Genomic DNA, 24,987 nt, shown 5'->3' on the forward strand with positions numbered 1-24,987 from the left:
TGAAAGTCAGGCTTGCAGTTTTATTTGCAGTCTTGTTTTTATTTTATTTACGGGAAGATTATGTAAAACGGGGATTACCAACACATTGTGAAACAGGATGCTCACAGCGAAACATAACAGTCATCCAACTCCCCTTTAAAAAAAAAAACAGCAAATAAAAAAAAAACTATTTCACATCCCTCTGTGTATGCAGACTTGTAAGTTTGGCATGTGTTATTATTTTTAAACATATATCATCTCGTAGAAAAAAGTTTGCTATTAAAACAGCATTAAGACAATATAAAGTAAATAAAAACATACAGAATGGGATTCTAATAGGTAGCTTTTACAGAAGGTGCTGCGGGTTTGGCGATGATGTGATTGGCAGTAGCACAGCATGTTTCCAGGATTCAACACATAAGACTTGCTCTAATCAAAGCTGTCAAGATAAACAGATGGAGATGTTGTGTCATGGTCTGATGGTGACATGGGTGACGTTCTGTCGGCCAAATGATGAATCTGTGGTGCAAATTTTGAAAGTGCATACTTTTTGTTGAGTCTGATGATGTGCTCTCAAAAAGGAAGCTACACATCCGTGCTAATGGTTGATTGACATGTCATTAGGCCAATAGGCTTAGCAGGCTGAGGCTAACAGGAGGAAGCAGAGCTGTTTGTAGATACCCATAATGCTCTGCTTTAGCTCCTCCCTTCACTACAGCTGACAAGGCACAGCAGAACACAGATTAATAGAAAAAAAAACATACTGAAAAAAAAAAGTCCACGTATTCATAAGCCGAGTGAAAATGTTGCTTCTTCTTTTTATTCCTGGATCAGTTCCAGGTCAGTCTGGGTCCAGATCTGGGTTTAGGTCTCAGGTAGAAACGGTGTAAAGCTGCTACTGCTGTGCTTTCTTCGCTAGAGCCTCGGCCTCCTGCAAAGACAGACAGAGGGGGAGAAAGGCAGAGAAGAGGGAGAGTGTGTTAAATTAAAATGGAGGATATTGGTTTATATATCCCCTGCCACAGCACAGAGGAAAACCCCTCTGTTTCTATGGTAACTGGCACACCTCCTTGCAGTCCCCATTGTGGCACAGAGGAGGCGCCAGTGTGCAGGTGTGAGAGGAACAGGAGGCGAGGCCTGCTCGGGTGTTGGGATATCATTAACAGATGTATTATGTAATATGTGTGTTTTCTGCATGGAAATCACACAGTGAGGATAAATATATATTTAAGCACATAAGCCGGTGATACAGGAAACATGGCTAGGCTGCAGGAATGCAGTTCAAAGAGAGGGCAGATATCAGTGTGGGTTTTGTGTTCATAAGCTTACCTTGGAGCCCGGGGGAGCAGTCAGACCCAGAAACGCATACACCGCGTTGTCTTCCCTGGCATCAAAGAAGGCCTCATAGTTCTGAGAAAGAGGAGGACACAGAGAGAACTTTAGATGCAGATCGATCAGAGGATCTGAGCTCCAACCTGAGGAATGATAATGTGAAACAGACTTTGGATCAGCGCCTACAGGCGACAATCTGAGCTGCAGTGCCACATGAAGACCTCTTTGTGAGAATAGGTCATTGTCGGGATTGTTTTATTTGTCCAAGGAAAGGCCTCGGTAGTCAATCTGATAGGCGGGTATTGTCTCTGAGAATGTAACTCACAGTAAACTAGCAAACACAGTCACCCTTTTACTGTTTAGTTTACTGCAGTCTCTCTCAGTCTCAGTCCCTTACTCCTTCTCATTCCTTTGTTTTCGCTCCTTTTTCTCCCACACACACATACACAAACAGATTTTTATAAAGGGGCCGTACAGCTGCTGGTATCCTGGGAAATGCTGTTCTCTTTGTCTGTGACATTCAATACAGCCCATCCTGCAAGTGCTGCCTTACTTACAGCCGTCCATTAGCTGCACAGCATGACTAGAGATTTAAGGCCCACTGTCCTAATGGGAGGAAACCAGCATCTGCTAACACAGGAGATTAGGCTACAGTCTCATTTTAACAATTAATCAATCGTTCAGTTCTGGAAATTTAACCTCCGCAGTTTAAATGAGTAGTTTGACATTAGGAGAAATACACTTATTCACTTTCTGCTGAGAGTAAAATGAGAAGATCAATATCAGTTTTTACCTGACTGTTAAATATGAAGCCAGAGCAAGGTGATGGTTAAAGGGAAACTTACATATTTTTCAACCTGGACCCAATTTTCCCATGTTTTTGTGTCTGAGCAGTTAATGGGACCAACAGTTTTTAAACTGGTCTGGTACTGAGAAAGACTGCTGCAGCTGCAAATGGGCTGCAATGTAATCGATCGGGGCAATAGCATCAATGTACGCCCGTTAAAAGTGCTCGTTGACAGCTTCAGATTGTTATTGTATTGTCTGACAAAATTATGGAAAGGTCTCTGCAGAGAGACAAAGTGTTTTCCTTTACCTTTTAGCCCTTTTTAAACAGGAATTGTGCAAATTTGCAGGAAAGCCCAATCAGTTTTCTTTCAGCATTGGCAGTATAAAAACAACATAGGGGAGTGCGGCAAAATGCCGTCTACCTACTTTTGTTTATACAGAATGTGCCTTTTTCGGGGCAATGGGGGGCGTGAGCAAGTAACAAAATGTGTAGATCGGTGTCGCAGCTGGTCAGTCCTTCAGAAATTCTCTCCTAAATTGGCCCGTTCTTCACCGTCCCCGTCATCTGACGGTTAATGGCCTCTTCGTTTGCGAGGACAAGGAGGGCGCGTAATTCCTTGTCTCCCCAGTTGCTCATCTTTACAGTGTCTGCCAGGTTTGTGTTTCCCTCTTGCTACTAGCTGCTTGCTAATTCCTGATATCAGTTGTTTCCTGTTTATCCACCGCCAGTGGGTTCCACATGCAGCGTCATCAATAGCTCCTCCCACAAGTCTTCAACAGCCCCTCCTGTGGCGGAAGGCCACCTTGGTCTTTTTAAACTAAAAGGGTTCGATCAATATGTCTACCCTACAAGGCGGAAAATTGGGCACCTCGGATCAACTTGCCAATCCGGCTGTGTGTGTCTAAACGCTCGCAGGTTGCCAGCAAAACGACCCAACATTCGCGGAAAATACGGCAACGTAAAAGGGGCTTTTGTTTATCTGGTCTGTTTGTTATTACGTCTAACCAAGAGTCACTCAAGAAGTAGTCTCGTTTCTAGTGAAGTCTTGCGAGACTTGAGTTGTTGCAGGGAGACAATATTAAAAAGGTTGTGGCAAGTGAGAGGTAAAGAGAAATAGTTAACTTCTCTGTAGGATTCTCTCTAAAATGTTGTCAGACAGTTTTAATAACAATCTGTGCCTGTCAGTGGCAAAAACAAGCACTTCATTTGGACGGAAATTGACAGTGTGAACACGCCCCAAGGGATTACATTACAGTCTATTTTGCGTCTACCGCCTGCAGCTCTCACTCACTACGTGACCATTTTCAAAAACTGTTGTTCCCATTAGTCTAGTGCCTAACCACAAAGTTAAGCACAATGACTGGAAGCAGCAGCCTGGCAATATCCAAAAAGAAAATAAATCTGCCTACCAGCGTCATGTTTGTTTAATCTGTACAACTCAAGGGAAAAAATAGGGCTGTAGCCAGAATTATGTCAGTCGAAAGGGATGTGGCTGTTCAAGTTTGAGAATTTGAACAGGGTTAGGCAGAATGTTCAGGGTGACAGCAACGTTCACATTTAGTAAACAAGCCAAGTTAGCGCTCCAAGCTAATGTGCACTAACTACACTAACAAAGGATCAGAAATGTGCAACATTTTCTGCTGACACTTGATATCAAACAGAAGAGAGACTGAGTCATATTAAGTTGCTGTGAGCTGTAAATTCAAACCTTCTGAGCAGAGGGCAGAGGACACGGTTATGTCAGAGCCTTAGGGGGCAAAGCCTTTATTCTTCCTCCGAGCTGCTGCCTCCGTCTCAATCAGACTCACCCTGGGTCTGGGTCCACGGCTGCCTGTTCCAGAGAGCAGTGTGGAAGTGAGGAATGCTCACTCTGCAGCTAAATCTGGAGGCCGACACCTTCCCAGAAGTACACTGCACACTGACTGAGAAATAAAAATAAAATCAACTGCTCGACATAAAGAATCAAAATCGACTGAGGCGTCTTGAATCTTCCACCTTTAGGGAGTAGTCTATTGAGGGGTTAGGTGTCTATATCTTATTGCTTTTTTATCTTTGGATTTTGCATGGATGTAGTGAGCTTCAGGCTGATTTTGTTTCCCTTGGACAGAGCCCAGGCCCACCAGAAAGCAGCACTGCCTTGCAGCCTGTTTTTCCCAGTGGCCACTTGCAGTATTGCACAAAAAAAAAATCCCCTGTGGCCCAAAAAGCATTTTCCCCATAGGCCACCATTACAAAAGAGACATCTGTGAAACTGTTGACAGGACACCTCAAACTGCAAACTAGCTCAGTTATGACTCTTTCTATTGTGAATTTTTAATCCACTGATTCATTTCATATCTGTAAAACTTTCCCAGAACTGAGAAAAGCAATCTAAAAATCTGTGACATCATCACTATGTAAAGGTTATGAGCTGAGTGGGAACTTGTGGACGGGGCCAGCAGGAGAAACATTTCTGCACATAATCAGTGGGACGCATACTGCAGAAGTAAACCTGGAATCTAACACTTTATTTGGCTTATGAGCCAGGCAAGTGACTCCATTGGAATGAATAGGTGCCATCTTGGCATCTAGTATCTAGGCAGGGGTGGGTAGTAATGTTACAAGTAAATAGTAGATCTTAAGGAATGACTGCTTGTCATGTTCCTTTTTTCAAACTGTACTTCTTCTTTTTACTTCACTACATTTGCCATTTATACCTTTGTTGCAACGAGACTGCTCTAACTACAATCAAGTGTTGGGGGAAAGCACGCAAGGAGCACTTCAGTGGCAAAACAGACAGCCTGCCTGGTCTAAATTGGGCCCCTGCTCGGACTTAACTTCATGTATTTTTTTAACAAATGTATTTTTCACGGGCAGCACGGTGGTGTGGTGGTTGGCACTGTCGCCTCACAGCAAGAGGGTTGCCGGTTCGATCCCGGGCGTGGGAGCCCTTCTGTGCGGAGTTTGCATGTTCTCCCCGTGTCAGTGTGGGTTCTCTCTGGGCACTCCGGCTTCCTCCCACAGTCCAAAGACATGCAGATTGGGGACTAGGTTAATTGATAACTCTAAATTGTCCGTAGGTGTGAATGTGAGCGTGAATGGTTGTTTGTCTCTATGTGTCAGCCCTGCGATAGTCTGGCGACCTGTCCAGGGTGTACCCTGCCTCTCGCCCGATGTCAGCTGGGATAGGCTCCCGCGACCCTCAAGAGGATGAAGCGGTTAGAAGATGAATGAATGTATTTTTCACATGTTCTTTAGCCTAGCTGGTCAAAAAAACACCCTGTTAACGCTGAAATGAACGACGATGGAAATTAAACTGGCTGCACTCACTCGCACACACCCACACACTCGCAGCCTCTGACCTCATGACAGCCGCAGCTGCAACAGGGAATTTCAACAGAAGTTAATGATGTGAGCTTGCTAGTATCAATGCTAACCTTACCAGTTAGCTAACGTTAGACTTTGATTTTAATGATAAAGTTACAGTTACCGATGTCTGCATTTATAGTGAGTGGGCTGACGGTACCGGTATGTAAAATATGAGGAGTCAAATCATGTTACTAACATTATCCATTACTAACTTAACATTACTCCTCTTCATCCCCTGTGGGACTTAAGGCTGCAATGAGATCTCTCCATCGTATTTTGTCCTTGGCAACATGAAAGCTGCATCAAGAGGAGAAACTTTCCACCGTAAGGCTCTGACATAACATTATTTTCTCCCTTCTGTTTGGAAGTGGTGAGTTTACAGCTAACAATAACTTACTGCGACACAGTGTCTGGATTTCCAATCTGTCGTTAGCACCGTTAGCTTGTTTGCTATATTACATGAATGCCGCTATCACTCTGAATGTCTGCCTGAAACCTGGTAAAACTTTAAATGGGAAAAAAAGTCACATTTTCGTATTAAATGGCTGAATCTGATTCATCTGGCATAATTCTGAGAAGGGCACAAACCTAGTTTTTCTGTATTTAGCACTGGCCCACACTGAATGTAACTTGGACTCTAAGTAATGTATTAACCAGGTACTTTTTTTACTTTTACTTGAGTAGGTTTTTCAAGGGGAAAGTTTCACTTTTACTTGAGTTATTTTTCTGGAAGTAACTGGAATTTTCTTTAATATAGATTTTCAGTGCTCTACCCACCACTGTATCTAGGTATTATAAATCTATCACAGAGCCAGGTTAGCTGCTACCATCTATTTCCAGTCATTATGCTAAGCTAAGCTAACCAGATTTGGCTATTTCGTGTGCACATATATATATATATATATATATATATATATATATATATACATATATATATATACAGTACAGGCCAAAAGTTTGGACACACCTTCTCATTCAATGCATTTTCTTTATTTTCATGACTATTTACATTGTAGATTCTCACTGAAGGCATCAAAACTATGAATGAACACATGTGGAGTTATGTACTTAACAAAAAAAGGTGAAATAACTGAAAACATGTTTTATATTCTAGTTTCTTCAAAACAGCCACCCTTTGCTCTGATTACTGCTTTGCACACTCTTGGCATTCTCTCCATGAGCTTCAAGAGGTAGTCACCTGAAATGGTTTTCCAACAGACTTGAAGGAGTTCCCAGAGGTGTTTAGCACTTGTTGGCCCCTTTGCCTTCACTCTGCGGTCCAGCTCACCCCAAACCATCTCGATTGGGTTCAGGTCCGGTGACTGTGGAGGCCAGGTCATCTGCCGCAGCACTCCATCACTCTCCTTCTTGGTCAAATAGCCCTTACACAGCCTGGAGGTGTGTTTGGGGTCATTGTCCTGTTGAAAAATAAATGATCGTCCAACTAAACGCAAAGCGGATGGGATGGCATGTCGCGGCAGGATGCTGTGGTAGCCATGCTGGTTCAGTGTGCCTTCAATTTTGAATAAATCCCCAACAGCGTCACCAGCAAAACACCCCCACACCATCACACCTCCTCCTCCATGCTTCACAGTGGGAACCAGGCATGTGGAATCCATCCGTTCACCTTTTCTGCGTCTCACAAAGACACGGCGGTTGGAACCAAAGATCTCAAATTTGGACTCATCAGACCAAAGCACAGATTTCCACTGGTCTAATGTCCATTCCTTGTGTTTCTTGGCCCAAACAAATCTCTTCTGCTTGTTGCCTCTCCTTAGCAGTGGTTTCCTAGCAGCTATTTGACCATGAAGGCCTGATTCGCAGTCTCCTCTTAACAGTTGTTCTAGAGATGGGTCTGCTGCTAGAACTCTGTGTGGCATTCATCTGGTCTCTGATCTGAGCTGCTGTTAACTTGCGATTTCTGAGGCTGGTGACTCGGATGAACTTATCCTCAGAAGCAGAGGTGACTCTTGGTCTTCCTTTCCTGGGTCGGTCCTCGTGTATGCCAGTTTCATTGTAGCGCTTGATGGTTTTTGCGACTCCACTTGGGGACACATTTAAAGTTTTTGCAATTTTCCGGACTGACTGACCTTCATTTCTTAAAGTAATGATGGCCACTCGTTTTTCTTTAGTTAGCTGATTGGTTCTTGCCATAATATGAATTTTAACAGTTGTCCAATAGGGCTGTCGGCTGTGTATTAACCTGACTTCTGCACAACACAACTGATGGTCCCAACCCCATTGATAAAGCAAGAAATTCCACTAATTAACCCTGATAAGGCACACCTGTGAAGTGGAAACCATTTCAGGTGACTACCTCTTGAAGCTCATGGAGAGAATGCCAAGAGTGTACTGTACTGTACTGTATATATATATATATACAGTACAGGCCAAAAGTTTGGACACACCTTCTCATTCAGTGCGTTTTCTTTATTTTCATGACTATTTACATTGTAGATTCTCACTGAAGGCATCAAAACTATGAATGAACACATGTGGAGTTATGTACTTAACAAAAAAAGGTGAAATAACTGAAAACATGTTTTATATTCTAGTTTCTTCAAAATAGCCACCCTTTGCTCTGATTACTGCTTTGCACACTCTTGGCATTCTCTCCATGAGCTTCAAGAGGTAGTCACCTGAAATGGTTTTCCAACAGTCTTGAAGGAGTTCCCAGAGGTGTTTAGCACTTGTTGGCCCCTTTGCCTTCACTCTGCGGTCCAGCTCACCCCAAACCATCTGGATTGGGTTCAGGTCCGGTGACTGTGGAGGCCAGGTCATCTGCCGCAGCACTCCATCACTCTCCTTCTTGGTCAAATAGCCCTTACACAACCTGGAGGTGTGTTTGGGGTCATTGTCCTGTTGAAAAATAAATGATCGTCCAACTAAACGCAAACCGGATGGGATGGCATGTCGCTGCAGGATGCTGTGGTAACCATGCTGGTTCAGTGTGCCTTCAATTTTGAATAAATCCCCAACAGTGTCACCAGCAAAACACCCCCACACCATCACACCTCCTCCTCCATGCTTCACAGTGGGAACCAGGCATGTGGAATCCATCCGTTCACCTTTTCTGCGTCTCACAAAGACACGGCGGTTGGAACCAAAGATCTCAAATTTGGACTCATCAGACCAAAGCACAGATTTCCACTGGTCTAATGTCCATTCCTTGTGTTTCTTGGCCCAAACAAATCTCTTCTGCTTGTTGCCTCTCCTTAGCAGTGGTTTCCTAGCAGCTATTTGACCATGAAGGCCTGATTCGTTGAGTCTCCTCTTAACAGTTGTTCTAGAGATGGGTCTGCTGCTAGAACTCTGTGTGGCATTCATCTGGTCTCTGATCTGAGCTGCTGTTAACTTGCGATTTCTGAGGCTGGTGACTCGGATGAACTTATCCTCAGAAGCAGAGGTGACTCTTGGTCTTCCTTTCCTGGGTCGGTCCTCATGTGTGCCAGTTTCGTTGTAGCGCTTGATGGTTTTTGGGGACACATTTAAAGTTTTTGCAATTTTCCGGACTGACTGACTTTCATTTCTTAAAGTAATGATGGCCACTCGTTTTTCTTTAGTTAGCTGATTGGTTCTTGCCATAATATGAATTTTAACAGTTGTCCAATAGGGCTGTCGGCTGTGTATTAACCTGACTTCTGCACAACACAACTGATGGTCCCAACCTCATTGATAAAGCAAGAAATTCCACTAATTAACCCTGATAAGGCACACCTGTGAAGTGGAAACCATTTCAGGTGACTACCTCTTGAAGCTCATGGAGAGAATGCCAAGAGTGTGCAAAGCAGTAATCAGAGCAAAGGGTGGCTATTTTGAAGAAACTAGAATATAAAACATGTTTTCAGTTATTTCACCTTTTTTTGTTAAGTACATAACTCCACATGTGTTCATTCATAGTTTTGATGCCTTCAGTGAGAATCTACAATGTAAATAGTCATGAAAATAAAGAAAACGCATTGAATGAGAAGGTGTGTCCAAACTTTTGGCCTGTACTGTATATATATATATATATATATATATATATATATATATGTGTGTGTGTGTGTGTGTGTGTGTGTGTGTTGATGTTAGGCTAACTGAATGGCATTCATATACACACACACACACACACACATATATATATATATATATATATATATATATATGGTATCAGTCTTTCTAACTCTCAGCTTCTTCACTCTCTTTTCCCCAAATATTTAAATACTCCTTCAAATGCTGCTTGATTGGTCCTCCCCAGCGCCGCTCTCTCCAAAGACTTTGTGGTGTGTGCGCGTCACCGTACAGCTCACGGCAGTTCGTGAGGGAACGACACATACACGCGCGTCACCATTAGCGCTCCACACCGGAGTGCCAAGTGTGAACAGTGAGTCGGTTGGTTCAGTAAATAAGCTAAACAAACACCTGTTGATGTTAGGCTAACTGAATGGCGCTCTTTGGCAACTCTTTGCTAGGTAATGAGATGCTAACGAGCTAATACTAGCTGAGCTAAGTCTGGCAACTATTAGATCAATATTTTAAGCCAGAGAACATGAAATTCCACTTCACATGTTCCATCAGCAATCATAGATGTCATGTAGTGATGACATAGTTAAAATTAATGTTTGTAGTAAGATGACATGATATAAACAGTCTGAATAAATAAAGTGTAAACACTATAAATAATAGCTCCTTCAGTGACAGTCTTCAGCATCCATGGTGTGTGAAGGAGAGACTTAGGAGAATAGAGATCCACTGCTCCCAGTAAAAACACCAATAGTCATATTCATGTAATAGATATTGGTTGTAAGTGCAACATTTTGCACACAGTTGTATTATAATGATTTTGGAGCATTTACATTTTTGTTGATTTACTTTATTTATGTTTAATATGATGAAACTGGGGGCGGCACGGTGGTGTGGTGGTTAGCACTCTCGCCTCACAGCAAGAGGGTTGCTGGTTTGATCCCGGGCGTGGGAGCCCTTCTGTGCGGAGTCTGTATGTTCTCCCCGTGTCAGCGTGTCAGCGTGGGTTCTCTCCGGGCACTCCGGCTTCCTCCCACAGTCCAAAGACATGCAGATTGGGGACTAGGTTAATTGGTAACTCTAAATTGTCCGTAGGTGTGAATGTGAGCGTGAATGGTTGTCTGTCTCTATGTGTCAGCCCTACGATAGTCTGGCGACCTGTCCAGGGTGTACCCTGCCTCTCACTGGGATAGGCTCCAGCCCCCCCCCCCCCGCGACCTTCAAGAGGATGAAGCGGTTAAAAGATGAATGAATGAATGAATGAATGAATGAATGATGAAACTGACTAACTTGTGTTGACATTATGGCTGTTCTTTAGCCTATATACATTCAGATGTTGTTTAATGAATTACACAATTGTAAAACATACAGTATGCTTCTCAGATTGTCCCACTGTTCACCATGTCTTGCATCAATATATTTTTTGTCAGATGACAAGTAGTAGAGATACTGGAGGAGATGGAGGAGATGGAGGAGGTGAGGCAGGAAACTGACACAAGGAAATGGAAGAGAGACAGGGGGAGATAGAGGAGAGACAGGAGCCTCACAGGTGAGATTGAATCATGAAGGATATATGTTGATAGTGAGATTCAGCATTGTGACTAGGGGTAAGTAAAAATATTGATTCATGCATAATATATGTTTTTACCCGATATCAATATCAATTCGGATCACTGTTACCAACCAGAGTCCTGCACTGGGTCGGGTACCCGCAAAAAACAGCTGATTTGCGGGTGGTTTTCAAAAAACATTTTTTCCCAGGTTCGGATCTGGGTGGAAAAAATAATATGCAGGTCGGATCGCAGGTTTTAGATAAACACATCAGTCATTAGTTCGGTAAACTACAGATAACTATCTTGGTCATTATTTACTCTCTGAGGATCGCCTCTGCTATTTTGCAACGGTCATTGGTTCAGCTGTTTACATACATTTCACCATCGAATAACACAATTTGTGATTGGACGACAGAATCAACATGGCTGCCACCGTCTAACAAGCGCCGCTTCCAAAACAGTAAATAATTATTTAAGTATTTGAGAAATAAATGGATAAAATGTACAACTATCACTTTATAATGTTTCTGAAGTGTTTCTCTGATGGATTACTTCTCTCCTCGATGGATTCTAAAAACACGTGACAGCTCGTAACTGCTGAACGGACAGAAAGTAAGTCTATTATTACACATGTAAAGTTCCTTTACATAGATTACAAGTTTAAAAGCATTAAACGTAACAAACGAGTGCTTTTACACTCGTGTGAGAGAAGAACACAGAGGGTTGATGATGGCGCTGAAGTCAGGTTTTTATTGTGAGAGCTGCTTTATTCAGGTCGCTGTTTACTTACTGGCACCTTAACTGTGGCGATATGCTGTTCAATATTCAGCCAATATGACCCAACATGATTACTTTAAATCCGGGTAACGGGTCGGGCTGCGGGTCGTGTTTCAACGGGTCGGACCAGGTTGCGGTACTAACTGGCCTGATGCGCGGGTTTGCGGTTCGGGTGCGGGTTTGTACGTCGCCGGGTCGGGGCGGATCTTGAAAACTGGACCCGTGCAGGACTCTGTTACCAAACCAGACCGCAGGCTGGTACTGAAGTTAAGCCCCTTCAGAGTATACTGTTATTGTTATTATTATAGTTTACCCTGGGAAGCACATACGGACAGATGTGGTGAAGTTATCAGTGTATATTCATGTAACTGATAACATTAGAGAATACATTAACCAAGACATTCTTGTATTTAGTGTAGATATCTAAATATGTATTATAAAGCAGTGATCAGTTTCACATGACGTGAAATTGCATTAAAAAATCACCAACATACAGGTCGCCGCCATGGAGCAATTTTATGTCCCTACCAATGTGAAAATCAAACCTACGCCCTTGGAGCCAAAACAAAAAAAGTCCCTGTTTCAATGCGCAACACACCTCCCGACCGCTACATTGGATGTTGGTGGCGCTGTGGCCCAAGTGACACCAGGATTGCACTCAGAAGAAGAAGAAGAAGAAGAAGAAGAAGAAGAAAAAGAAGAAGATCGATTTCCCCCGCTCTTTTCAGGTATGTATGTTAAGTGTTTGTGCTCTTCAACTGTAAGTAACATTTGCATATTTGTTTTTTGTGTGTTGTGAGATCATTTAAAGGCATTTCGAGAGCTTTGTAAATATTATTTTGAGGTTTTAATGCAGCTGTAAAAGTATACTGTAGGTTGATGCCTCATTAATTTTGTCTGTTTTATCTGTACAAAACCATTCCTCTATGCTGCTCTATAATTGTATATTAATTACTGTATATATAGTAGTATATACAAATTAGAATAATTTGTTATGTATGTATAAAGCATCAACAGTAGGTGCGTACATTTTGTTTTAGACTAAATTAATTATCAACCTTTACTCATCTTTTGAAGGAATGTGAGATTTTTTTCCACTGTGTTCTTGGTTCATTCTTCATAGGTGACAGGGTTAAGTCTGTTCATGAAGCTTGCCACCATTGCAAAGCTGGTCCTGGTGTTACCTCACTCCAATGCAGATGCAGAGAGAGAGAGAGACTAAAACCAGGAACAGCCTGGCTCTGGATGGAACCCTGTCATCAATAATCACAATAAAGATGGCTGGCCTGGAGTCCTGCTTCACGTGGGAGCCCTCCCCAGAAATCATCAAGGCCTCAAAAAAGGCCACAAGCAAGTACAACAAAGTACACAGATCTTAAGGACTTTGACAGTAGCCTCCCTATTTTGGGAATTGTTTGTATAAATGGTTAAACTTTAATTTTATTTTATTTTTTTAATTTAAATTGGTATTAGCTGCATGTAGTTTGGGGATGTTCAAAAATGTCACAATAACATAGCTTTTGGGGGTTTTCATTTTTATTTAAATGTTTCTTGCATGATGTTGCATATCTGTTTACTATTTGATGACTTTATTTTTATACAGAATCCCAAAGTAAACATGCACAAATTTGAGCCATGCTGTGTCTTGTGTCTTACTGTTGGGTCAGTTGGTTCAATTGGTACACTCTGAGTTAGGCTAATACATTGAGAACTACTGATGTATGGAAAATGGTATATTTAAAAAAAAAAACAAAAAACAAAAAAAACCAAACTTTTTTTGCTGTATGGTAATGATGCTGAATGGGCCATACAAAAAATTGTGTATGTAGCAAAATTTCGGTTGGCCCCACCAAATCTCACTCCAAGGTTTTTTGAAAAGTTGGCAGCCCTGGGTAGATAAAGTCAAAATCTTAAACTTATTAGATTGAAAATGTAAAGCAGTCATATTGTTTTGGTAATTTGGGGGCACTGAGATATTATAACCCTTATGGCTAATGTGTTAGAGTTTCCTTTTCACTAAATCTATTTTTTATGGAGTAACATCAGTATTCTGGTTCTGTTTACCTGTTGAATGTAAATCCAATATTCACTCTCATTTTAGCTCTGTTAATGTCTCCACCAACTAAGGAAATATCTGTCTCTGAAAGCGACACTTACCTTTCTGGAAATTTCTTTGTTTCTTTGTTTAGGTTAAAATGCTATTAATAAGCTGATGGCACACTAATATATAAGTGAATTCCACCAGAGATAAAAACTCATAATTGTACCATTCTCATATGGTTCTAATAAAGCTCTGACGAATGCAATGATTGGCCAAGCGTCCTGTCTGTCTTCCCCACGTGGAGGCCTCCAACTGATGTAACCGTCTGCCTCTAATGTAACTTAGGCTATAACCTTATATATGACAACACAGCATCCAGTTGCTAATGGCTAACGTTAGCCTACTGTAGCGTAGACTCTGAAACATTAGCGTTATCTTCCTTGTGCGTTTTCACTCACTAGTAACGTTAACGCTACTATCTAACGTTAGCACTGTAACCTTATTCTAAAACTCATCGGTCATCACTGACTCCGGTTGAGTTTTACTCACTGGGGTTGCGTTTGACTGTCTTGGTTGTAACGTTACACTCACTCTCCTCTTCCGTGTATCTAACGTTACCTTGGCAATAGCTCCTTTTACACTGGCAGATTTTCGGCAAATAGGCTGTTTGGCCGGCAAGCTGCGAGCGTTTAGACAAACAGAGCCGGATTGGCAAGTCGATCCGAGGTGCCCAATTTGCCACTGGGTAGGGGTAAACATATTGGTGGAACCTTTTTGGTTTAAAAAGAACGAGGCACCCTTCCGCCACGGGAGGGGCTGTTGATGACTTGTGGGAGGAGCTGTTAATGACACCGCATGTGCGACCCACTGGCGGTGGATAAACAGGAAACAGCTGATAGCAGGAATGAGCAGCTAATAGCAAGAGGGAAACACAAACCTGAAAGACACTGTAAAGATGAGCAACTGGGGAGACAAGGAATTGCGCACCCTCCTTGTCCTCGCAAATGAAGAGGCCATTAACCGTCAAATGACAGGGACGGTGAAGGACGGGCCGATTTATGAGAGAATCGCCTGACTGACCAGCTGCAGTTTCCCTCAGAGTAAGTCACTGTTTACGTCACATGCTGAGCTACACGTTGCTTGCTCGCCCCCGATTGCCCCAAAAGAGGCACATTCTGTAAAAGTAGACAGGCGGCATTTCACTGCACTCCCCGATTTTGTTTTTATACTGCCAATGCTGAACGAAGACTGATTAGGCTTTCCTGCAAATTTGGACAATCCCTATCCCTAAAAAGGGCTAATGCCTACGTCTATCATGGATGTAATGAGGACGTAATGGAGGAGGGGGGAGTAGGCCTTTGGAAGGAGGTGGAGTTGCAGGAGGAGGGGGATGAGACTTGGAGGAAGGCGGGAGTTGTGGATGTTCAAACACAGCAAAAACTGCTGTGTGAAATGCAAGAAAGATAAGAGTAGATTTAACTGCTAAAGTCTCCACTATGTGCACCAGCTAGTCACTAACTTTGTCTGTCTACGCTGGTGCTGGGTGGGGAGTGTACAGTAGGTTTATCTCAGTTTTAAAGAACACTGATGAGAGCCATGGGAGTGGATTACAACAGTGACGTTGCAGGCTATAACACCAAAAAAAATGATCTGTGAAAAAAGGTACTGTAGAGCTGAGGGAAACTGCTGAGCTGTATGATGATTCTCGGTGGGTCGGTCACTATGAGTGACACCTTTCACATTACGCACAGTAATGTGATCTATTGTTAATCTAAATATTTTGGTTAGTGCAGCTTTAAATGTGTTTAGTCTAAAAACATCCGAATCAGCATTCAAGCCCCACCATGCATGATTTGTGTCCTGAGATGAGCTTGATGGTAGCTGCAGCTGTGTGTGTGACATATCAGAGTAGCACTGCAACAATCATGAGCCAATAATTCAGAGCATCTGTGTGCATGTGTGCCTCACCCCGCAATATTTGCTTTCGTTAAATATCTGTGGGGGGAGAGGGTTCCCCGTGGCCGGCCTGGACTCCTCCGGAATATTCTCTCTCATCCACTTCCTGTTGCCCTCATTGGCGGCGATGTCACACTCCTCGAATTCGATCTTATTGGCCGCCAGGAAGCCCATCACATCCTGCTGCTGCTTCTTAATCTGCATGTGAGGGAGACGAGAGAGGTTGACAGAGGGGGAAGTTGTCAGCTAGACGTGTTGTTAACTTTCAGCCGTATGAGGAAACATAAGGGCCCCAGTTCACCATACTGCCATCAGTCTGCTGCAGGAATAAGGACACTTCTTATCTGCTGTGAGAATTTACACCATGGAGATCGCTGGCTGCTCTGTTACTAAGTTACCACTCGTTTGCTGACAAGTGAATGAAGTGATACAACAAGAGGATAGAAGAGGGTGAACTTGGGCAAGGCTAAGCAGGGACAGATTGTGTTTTATAAGCATTGAAACTGCCAGATAGTGACGAGGACGGCAACTCCCGAGAGTTGACTCCCATCATACTCCTTACATTTTAACAGGAAATTGCACTTTCTTGTTTAAAATGGAACTATTTCAAAAGCATTTGTAACACTTTGCATGCTTTTAATTTGACAGACTGTCTAAGCTGATCATTTTTATACAATAAAGTGAGCAGATTTCCCACAAAGAGAGACTGTGTTGGCAGTCCACACATGAGAGTTGCTGTCTTTCTCACTATCTGGGATTTTCATGTCAATGTGATTAATTTTGAAAGGCTCCGCATTCTCACAAAAGGCAGTTCTGTTGCATTGGCACAGCACCATATTTAACATTTGTGACACTATTAAAATAGTCCATCCTGCTCGATGCAAAACTGCAAGCCTTTCATCTGAGAGGATGCAAATAAGCAACTCTGTGACCCAATGGGAAATAAAAATGTATCAAAACTGACATAGTGACACCCTATGGGATCTCAGCTCTTTTAAAGTACACTATCAGGTTTGTCCTTAAGTGGTTTTGTCACAGAGTAACCCAAATACAGACATATAGCAAGGTAATAAAGAGGCTAGAGAATGGATAGAAATGTGTGCTCGTCTGGATGTCTTGTTGCTGCTTAAGCCTCTATCTATATGGATGTGTGTGTGCATGTGTGTGATTTAGTGTATGAAATTGTGGTCCAATGAGGTCTCAGTGGGTGTGTGTAAGAGGGAGGATGGCCCTACAAGGCCAGACGGAAACAAGAGCTCCTCTGGGACTCGAGAGGAGGTAACTGGTCAAACACGAGCCAAATAAGGCCTGCTGCAAGGAGACACACACATCGAGCCTCAGCTGCACACACACACACATTCACACACGAATCAAATGAAAATCAAAATGAAGCCAATATGATGGTAAAAACACAACAAAGTTCTTTGTATAATAATTTATTGTCTTCCAGTCCAGACACCTCTACATGAGGGCTCCTCCCAGCTTTATGGTGTGCAGACGAGACAGGTGGATTATTTATTATTCAGCCATCTGCTGAAGCAACAACACTGAGGCATGGAAATGAGGGAGCTGACAATGCTGGCAGATTAGCTGTGGTGCAGTTTGAATCATTTAATGGCAGTTGCACACCCGAGGCCAAAGTCCTAAAACCAGCTCTCTTCCCACCTGCTCTGGAAGCCAGCACGGGATGAAGCAACGCAGTGGAACACCATGAGCTCAGACTCGCTTTAACTAACTCTGTGTCTAAACACAGACAATCCACTCTCTGATGGAAGAATCTGCACCACCTGCTCTGTCTCCCTTTTGACTTGCATTAGCATTGTACACAAGGAGCTTGTACTCTTATCCAAAACGCCAACAAAACTAACTTTATCCTTAATTGCTAAAATGACAATTTAAGCGCAAGGATCCACTTTCTCCTCTTTTCTCCTTTCTTTTGGTGCACTCTGGCCATTGCCCAAGAAGCCTGCATTGTACTGTTGCCAAGCAAAATTAATTTGTAGGGCAAACTGGCATCAGGCCATCTGCCCCCGACTCTAATTGCACAGTGAGAGTTCCCAGCGTTGCCCCCTTTAGCCCTTTGCATGGTTCTCTAGTTTCTTAAGTGAAGCTCCTGGTGATTTTAATATGGAAAGAAACAGGCTGCCGATGCCTTTGGGTGCGGTAATAAACAACTGGTCTTCTCCCTGCATTACTCCTTATCTATCTCCATGGAATGCAACAAAATTACTCCTCAGTCGTTATAAAATAGACAAGAGTGAGAGAGATGAGTCAGTGCAGACAATAAACAGGCGGGCCCAGAAAGCCACATAATTTGATTTCCTTAATTTATGCTTTCTCTTGCAATACCTTGGTATGCAAATAACCAACAGTGAGTTAAACAACATGCAAAAGCAGGAGAGAAGTTTTCTCTGTGTTGTTTGTTTTGTCTAGACACCAATCAGGCAGTAACTCTTTTGTCATGTTAGCACCATGCCTCTGTGGGTGGCAATACTGGTTGGCCAGTCCACCACTTTGCTCCAGACTGAAATATCTCAACAACTATGGATTGCCATGAAATTTAAAACAGACATTCATGGTCCACACATGATGAATCCTACTGGATTTTGGGGTTCCCTGACATTTCCTCTGGCACCACCATGGGGTTTACATTTTTGTTTTTTATTGAAATAACTCAAAAACTATTTGATGAGTTACTAGTGCAGACATTCATGATCCCCAGAGGAGGGATCCCCATAACTTTGATGATATCCTGACATTTTCCATAGCGCCACCAGTAGGTCAAAGATTTTACTTATTCTGTGAAATATCTCAACATCTGCTGTATAAGAATTGTACTTAAGGAATGTACTAACCATGGTGATCACGAGACTAACCCCCATGCACCATCATCAGGTCAAGTTTTAATGTGCCCAGTATTATGGTTTATGACCAAATGCTTTTAAAAGCTTTTGAAGTTCCCATCAGCTGAAGCTGAACTTTTGGGTTTGCAGATCTGGACCTGTGCAGGACTCTGGTATACATCTAACAATATGAGTGGTCAGCAGCGCACTAAAAAGCTTCTGATTCATTCAATATCTGTTACTTTTTTAATGCAATTTTGAACAAAAATCATTTCCAGTGTATTTATTATTGAAAATTATAGGTATAGATTTAAGGCTTACGGTATGTCACAGTAAAACAAATCTATTGTTGCACAGATCATTATTTTGACTCCAAGTAGGCAAACAAACAAAAGCCACGGATGTTGAGAGGAAATCTGTAACATACGCTCTTTGGTTTACATTCCATTGCCGTCATCATCATCATCATGTGAGAGAGGTGCCAGGGCCATGAGATCAGATCCAGAGCAGATCAATCCCTGAAAAAGGGCAGATCTCTGGCATTAACAGCTGCCAGACAATGGCAGGCATTGATTGGATGCACTGTATCCACAACAAAGGCTTGGATCAATATGGTGGAGACTGATTCAATCAGTTATGTCGACTCGGGGCTAAGGTCAATTCATGTGCAATTTACTCACATGTAAAGGAAAAGACATTTAAGCTGAATTTGTCTTTGTTGGAAAGACTAAGTGACCTTTCTAATGGCTCAGGAGTCTGACGTTTGAATGCAGGAAAATCCTGCGCCTGGACTAAAGGAAACATAAATCAGCCCCAGCCCTGTGTGTTTATTAGGGATAAAGGTTTTTGTCTTGATTAGATCAAGTCTGATTTGTGCCGAAAACAGACGCTTAGTGGAATTTTAGCGGCAACAGTAGCCTCCACCCAATCTCGAGCTCAGTCAGCATTACAACACTGTTACAAAAGAGCCTTACACTGCTGCTCTGGCTGGGTTCCCTCATTGCTACAACAGCAGAAGGCCAAAAAATAACCTTTTATACAGACTGACGAATTCCTTGTAGCAGCCGTCCAACTCAAGCCTGACCTACAGGCCCTAATGTCAAACCCACAGTGAAAAGAAGCAGTGAATCTGAAGCAGAAAGCAGGGGACTTCGAACAATGCATATTCTGTGCATACTAAAAAAAATCCCAAGTTGTTACTGATTCTTAGTACATTTATAGTGGCAAGGAGGAAATTGTACAATAGTGTGTCTGCAGTGCTTAAGGGGAAATGGGGCAGTAAGTGTTCTCTGGTGCTAGGAAGTTTTTGGCTCTTGCCACAGACACATTCTTTTTCAGTTAATGCTCCACAGTCTAGATACACTGCTACAGGTGTGTATTATTTGCATGTGCAAATTAAAAAGATAGCCTGGATTGTAATTCAAATTTGGCCTCACTGTAACCTAACAAGCAGGTGAATTTAGAAAAGTTGGCACTGTTCTCTCAAAAATACTACAGGCACAAATATTATTAGAATATATATATTCTTGAATGGGGACCTATTATATTTTTACTTGTTACAAAAAGTCCCATGCTGATATTAAACTTGGCCAAAGTTTCAATTAATAGGGTACACTTTTGTAAAAGTAATCCATCTGAGCAAATATCTCAGGCTTCAAACTGTTCTGAATGCTCTGTTTCCACTTTTTTCTGCTTTTGAGACAGGTGACTTCAGATTGTGACCGATTTCTTTATATGGTCGTCTGCTTCAGGCACATTACTGCAGCTGTGTACATTACTTAGCCTACACTCCTACATGTAGCTACATGCTAACATCAGGGAAACATGTAATCTTGGTTGCCAGTGTTGTAATTTCTCCCAAATTTTGGATCATGTACCTGCTTGAACATGTCCTGTTATGTTAAGAAGCTTTTATTGGAGATTTTTCATGGTAGAAATTGCCGCTATACACTACCCCATTACAATGGTTGAATCCAAATGTCCATCCTCTGGACTTGCAGACTGAGCCCTTGCAGACTTAAGTCATACGCACTGTGATGAGTTCACCATCACGTCAAGCCCTAAACACTTCCAGATTTCCCAGGAATGTGCCTGCAAAGTCTGGAAGAGCCTGCAAGTGCAGTGAAGTCCAGACATTTGGAGTCAGCCAATCGTTTCCTGGCTGCAAGTACACTGCTACATGTAGCTACATGCTAATACCAGGGAAATGTGTCATTTTAGTTGCCAATGTTGTTAATGTCTCCAAAATTTTGGATCATATTTGTATTGGAACATGTCCTGTTGTGTTTAGAAGCTTTAATTGGAGAAAGTAGAAAGTGCCACCTACATTCATTTTCAGATGCTGAGATAGAGACAACCCAGAAGCACTGACCAATCAGAGCAGACTTGGCTTTTTCAGGAGGGGGGGTTCAAAGAGACAGATGCTAAAATGGCTTGTCTCAGGCAGGAGGTGAACACGGGTGTTCCAGCTCAGACAGTATGAGGAAAATAAAGTGTTTTTTGAACATTAAAGAACATAAACATAAATATAAACATGTTAGAAAACCCAAAATGCAAGTATTAACCTGAAAATGAGCATAATAGGTCCCCTTTCATTTCTGTCACAGCTGAGGTCAACATAAGGATATGGGTACGCAGCATGACCTCATGTCTACAGAGCCATTGACGGTAACAGTAGAAGTCTTTCTGGAGAATTCACAGCAAATCACAACATCATTTCTTCAGGTGACTCAAACATTCTGCTTCTCATTACTTGGTGGAAATACAATGATGTCACCTCATATTCACTTTGCAGGGTTACCACCCTACACAAGGGACTATAAAGGTCAAGGGTCAGGGGAGAACTAAGCTGGCAGTAAGTGCTTTGCTCAGTGACACTAACCTGAGACACAGACCTGAAACAATCCTATTTTTGTAGTTTATTGTTCCTTTTTTTCTGTCAGAAAGGTGCTGATTCCACACAATGATAATATGCAAACTGCAGTCTGTGGTCTTTTGCTAAATAGCTTTATAGTATAAGGCACTTATATCATATTTTTCTTCCAACTATTGCACCAAAGCTTCACAAAGACAGCATTTATTCCAGGATTATTATAATGGACTGTAAGTATACTCTTGTATGTGGAGGTCTATGGACAGACACATACCACTTAATCTATTAACCATTCATGCAGATGGGAAATGTTGAGGAGCAATCATGTTGACATAACTCACTTCAGTTCTTCATCGTCTGTCATTTCCATACAGTTCTTCTCTATGTGACCTTTGTGCATTACTACATCTTTTGTAAATCAGCTGTGGCTGTCTTAGATTAGATACCGAAGAGTTCAGTCAGATAAACCTTTTAAGATGTTTACCAGCCTTGGTGCTACAAAGAACCATTTCAGAAAATGTTCGGCCATCATGTGGATCAGATTCTGTATAAAATCAATACGCATTAATAGCTATAAATACACACTGATGTGGAACAGAACTTTATGTCTTTAGAAAATACTGAATAATGCTGACTGTTGTAACTTGTCAAGCGCTAAATCTGATACATCCCTCTGGCTAATCTTTCTCCGTCTCTCTCGCTGACCTGCAATTGTTCCCTCAGTGGAGCAAATGCTTTTTTATGTAGTTTTTTTTTTTTTTTTTTTTACATACTCCTACTTCTTTTCTGTGTTTCGGCTGTCTCTCCATTCACAAGCTGAATTAGACTGGAGTGATTCATGTAGCAGCAGACGTTGCTGGATCGTGGAATGCAATCACATTGTTTTGTGCAAACTGATGCAATCAAACTGCAAGCTGAGGGTTCTCGACCACAATTTGTCACTCAGCGGCGTTTTACTGGTCTGAATGTCTCTTTTTAATGGACTACATTTGTATTAATTTATTACATTTGTATTCCATTGAAGGCAGACATTGCACAGAGAAAGAATCTAATATTGATAGACTAACATATAACAGACATAATGGGTTTATGGCACTTTAGTTAGCAACACTGTTGTTTTTCCTCCAACTCTAAAAGAGGATGTTGAATAGAGATGATAGCATAGACTAATTATAAGTGTGTTTGTGCAAGCTTTTAAGAGGACATAAGCTTGTCCACTTGTTGTAGCAGACTCTGCTAAAGACAGATCGATGAGAGGTAATGCATTTTTCCCGGACAGGCTCCAGCACAGTGATGCACATCACTGGCTCTGAACTCCGACTGCTCCGGCTTTACAGGAAGCTTCCGTCCCATAAGACTGCTGATGAGCTTGTGCAAATGTCATTGACTGTAAGGGCAATAAAGTTACACAGAGCTGTCCAACTGAAAAGACACTCTGCTTGATCACTTCCTCCTGCGTGAGCTGCCACGACAAGCTGCACAATGAGAGTAAATCATTCTAAATGTGACCTAAACCACATTGTGTAACATGGGACTTTAATTTAAGTGACTTCGATGTAGGAGCTTGATTTTGAAGGCTGTAATATCTGCACCACTTCCATCACAACACTATAAAGCATACTAGTAACATCCTAGACTATGACAAGCACCTAGCAGTGGCTAGTAATATTCCACATCACCTCAGACTCTTGCAGTAGCCGTAAGCCAACTACACAAGAACAGTGTGCTATAGCCAGAATTCAAGCTTTAAATGACAAATTCCTGCAACTCGAGACCTCCAACAAGTCCTAAACAGAGCATAAGTGTTCCTAAGCTGCAGCTGCATGTCTAAAAAGGGGCCCTGGAGAATTGCATCACCATCGTTCCTCTCCACTCTGGAAGAGGCTGGCAAGAGTGAAGCTGATGGTCATCTGGGCTGCAGGACATTGATCCCTGCAGGACACTGTCCCCTTATCAAACACACAACCTGTGAGCCACACTATGGCATCAGGTGACACACCAAGACCTTTTAAGTACATTTATGGATTTTCACTGCATGCCTTTCCTGTTTGTCAGCCTGCTTTCAGCTGCAGATACACTGACGTGAATTCAGGAAACCCTGTGACAAGCCACAGCGCAAAGAGAAGTCTGCCCTGCTCAGTTAACCAGCCTCAAACTTCCTGTGTGTCTCTTACTTTGTGACAAAGTTACTGACAGACTCCATCTGTGTCTTAAGTCTTGAGGAGGGCAGAGCAGCATGCTTACTGATGAGTCAGACCCACTCCAGACCGTGTGGATGACAGCCGGATGGACATCAGTTGGTGAGTTCAATAAAAGTTCAGCAGCCTTTTATTTGTCAAAACAAGCGCTGGATGCTGCAGATCAACCCACCGATAAAAACATCACACACATAAAAGCAATGCTTGTCTAGTATTCCTTACCGAAGTGGATCCAGAGGACGATGCTATGTACACTTTGATCACCATGTTAAAATCCCTGGTGCTGACACGAGTCCGGTAAGCAGCGGTTAGTTGCCCTGCTTCCTCTAGCAGAGACTTTGCAAGGCGGATCGCTCGGCAAGCGGGACGAAATAACAACAACAACAACAAAGTTCCCCAGCTGAAAGGCGTGTGTGTATCTGATGAAGGCAGCGCAGGCTATCTGCGCAAATGCTCCTGTTCTCAGCACTGGATGGAGCTTCACATTCCTCCTCCGCCTCTACTCTGCCTCCCCGCCCCTTACAGTCCCTCTCTCTCTCTCTCTCACTCTCTCTCTCTCTGTGGAGCCAGGACACACACTCTGAGGCACGTTCACGCACGCACGCACACACACACACACACACACACACACACACACACACACACACACACACACACACACACACACACAGGGGCAGTGGGCCTATCATGATGGCAAGACAGCAGAGTTATATTGTCTCAGTATTTCAGCATCGACCCCATTGTCTGCAAGCCACCACGCACTGGCTATTGTCCTTTGAAAGAGCGCAAACGTGCACCATCCCGTGTGTTTAAATAAATGCTGGTGTGCTAAGTTGGATGTTAAGATTAAAAAAATAAATGTGCTGTGATTTTGAACACTTCTGGGCGCTTTTGTGTAACAGCACAGCCTCTTTAAGCGCTGTCTTGTGCAGCCACATCATTAGACGGGCTTTGTGGGCCCCCTGCAGGCGTCTGGGGCAGACGACGGGAGGCTTTTCTCTGAAACGAATTTAGGAAAGCCGACTGACAAACAAAAAAAAATGTGTCGGAGAGGAGTGGGCGCCATATTGGACTCAAACACGAAGTGAATTTATGGTGAAATTTCTGCTCGCTGGCCGCTGCAGATGTGGGCACTGCTTTGCACGGCTCTACAGTGGGGCATGTTGGCTGCCGCCGGGGCCTGTATAACGGTACACGGCGGCCCGCCGCGCGATCCCTTTCTCGCCGTAATGAAACACACTTGTGTGGAGGCAACATGTCCTCGAAGGCAATCCTTTCATTCTTGCAGGCTTC

The 24,987-nt window shown here is 42.7% G+C and overlaps 1 protein-coding gene across 1 annotated transcript; it reads right to left on the bottom strand.

The window, feature by feature from the left end:
* On the bottom strand, window positions 1-24,178 carry sh3bgrl (SH3 domain binding glutamate-rich protein like). Its single transcript, XM_049586344.1, has 4 exons — window positions 23,917-24,178; window positions 15,794-15,979; window positions 1,309-1,389; window positions 1-910 (listed from the first exon to the last, which is right to left on the bottom strand). The coding sequence occupies exons 1-4, from the start codon at window positions 23,959-23,961 to the stop codon at window positions 875-877; spliced, it is 348 nt and encodes a 115-aa protein (XP_049442301.1). The 5' UTR covers window positions 23,962-24,178; the 3' UTR covers window positions 1-874.
* Between the last annotated feature and the right edge of the window lie 809 nt (window positions 24,179-24,987).

The sequence above is a fragment of the Epinephelus fuscoguttatus genome, linkage group LG9 (genome assembly GCF_011397635.1).
Source record: "Epinephelus fuscoguttatus linkage group LG9, E.fuscoguttatus.final_Chr_v1".
NCBI lineage: Eukaryota > Metazoa > Chordata > Actinopteri > Perciformes > Serranidae > Epinephelus > Epinephelus fuscoguttatus.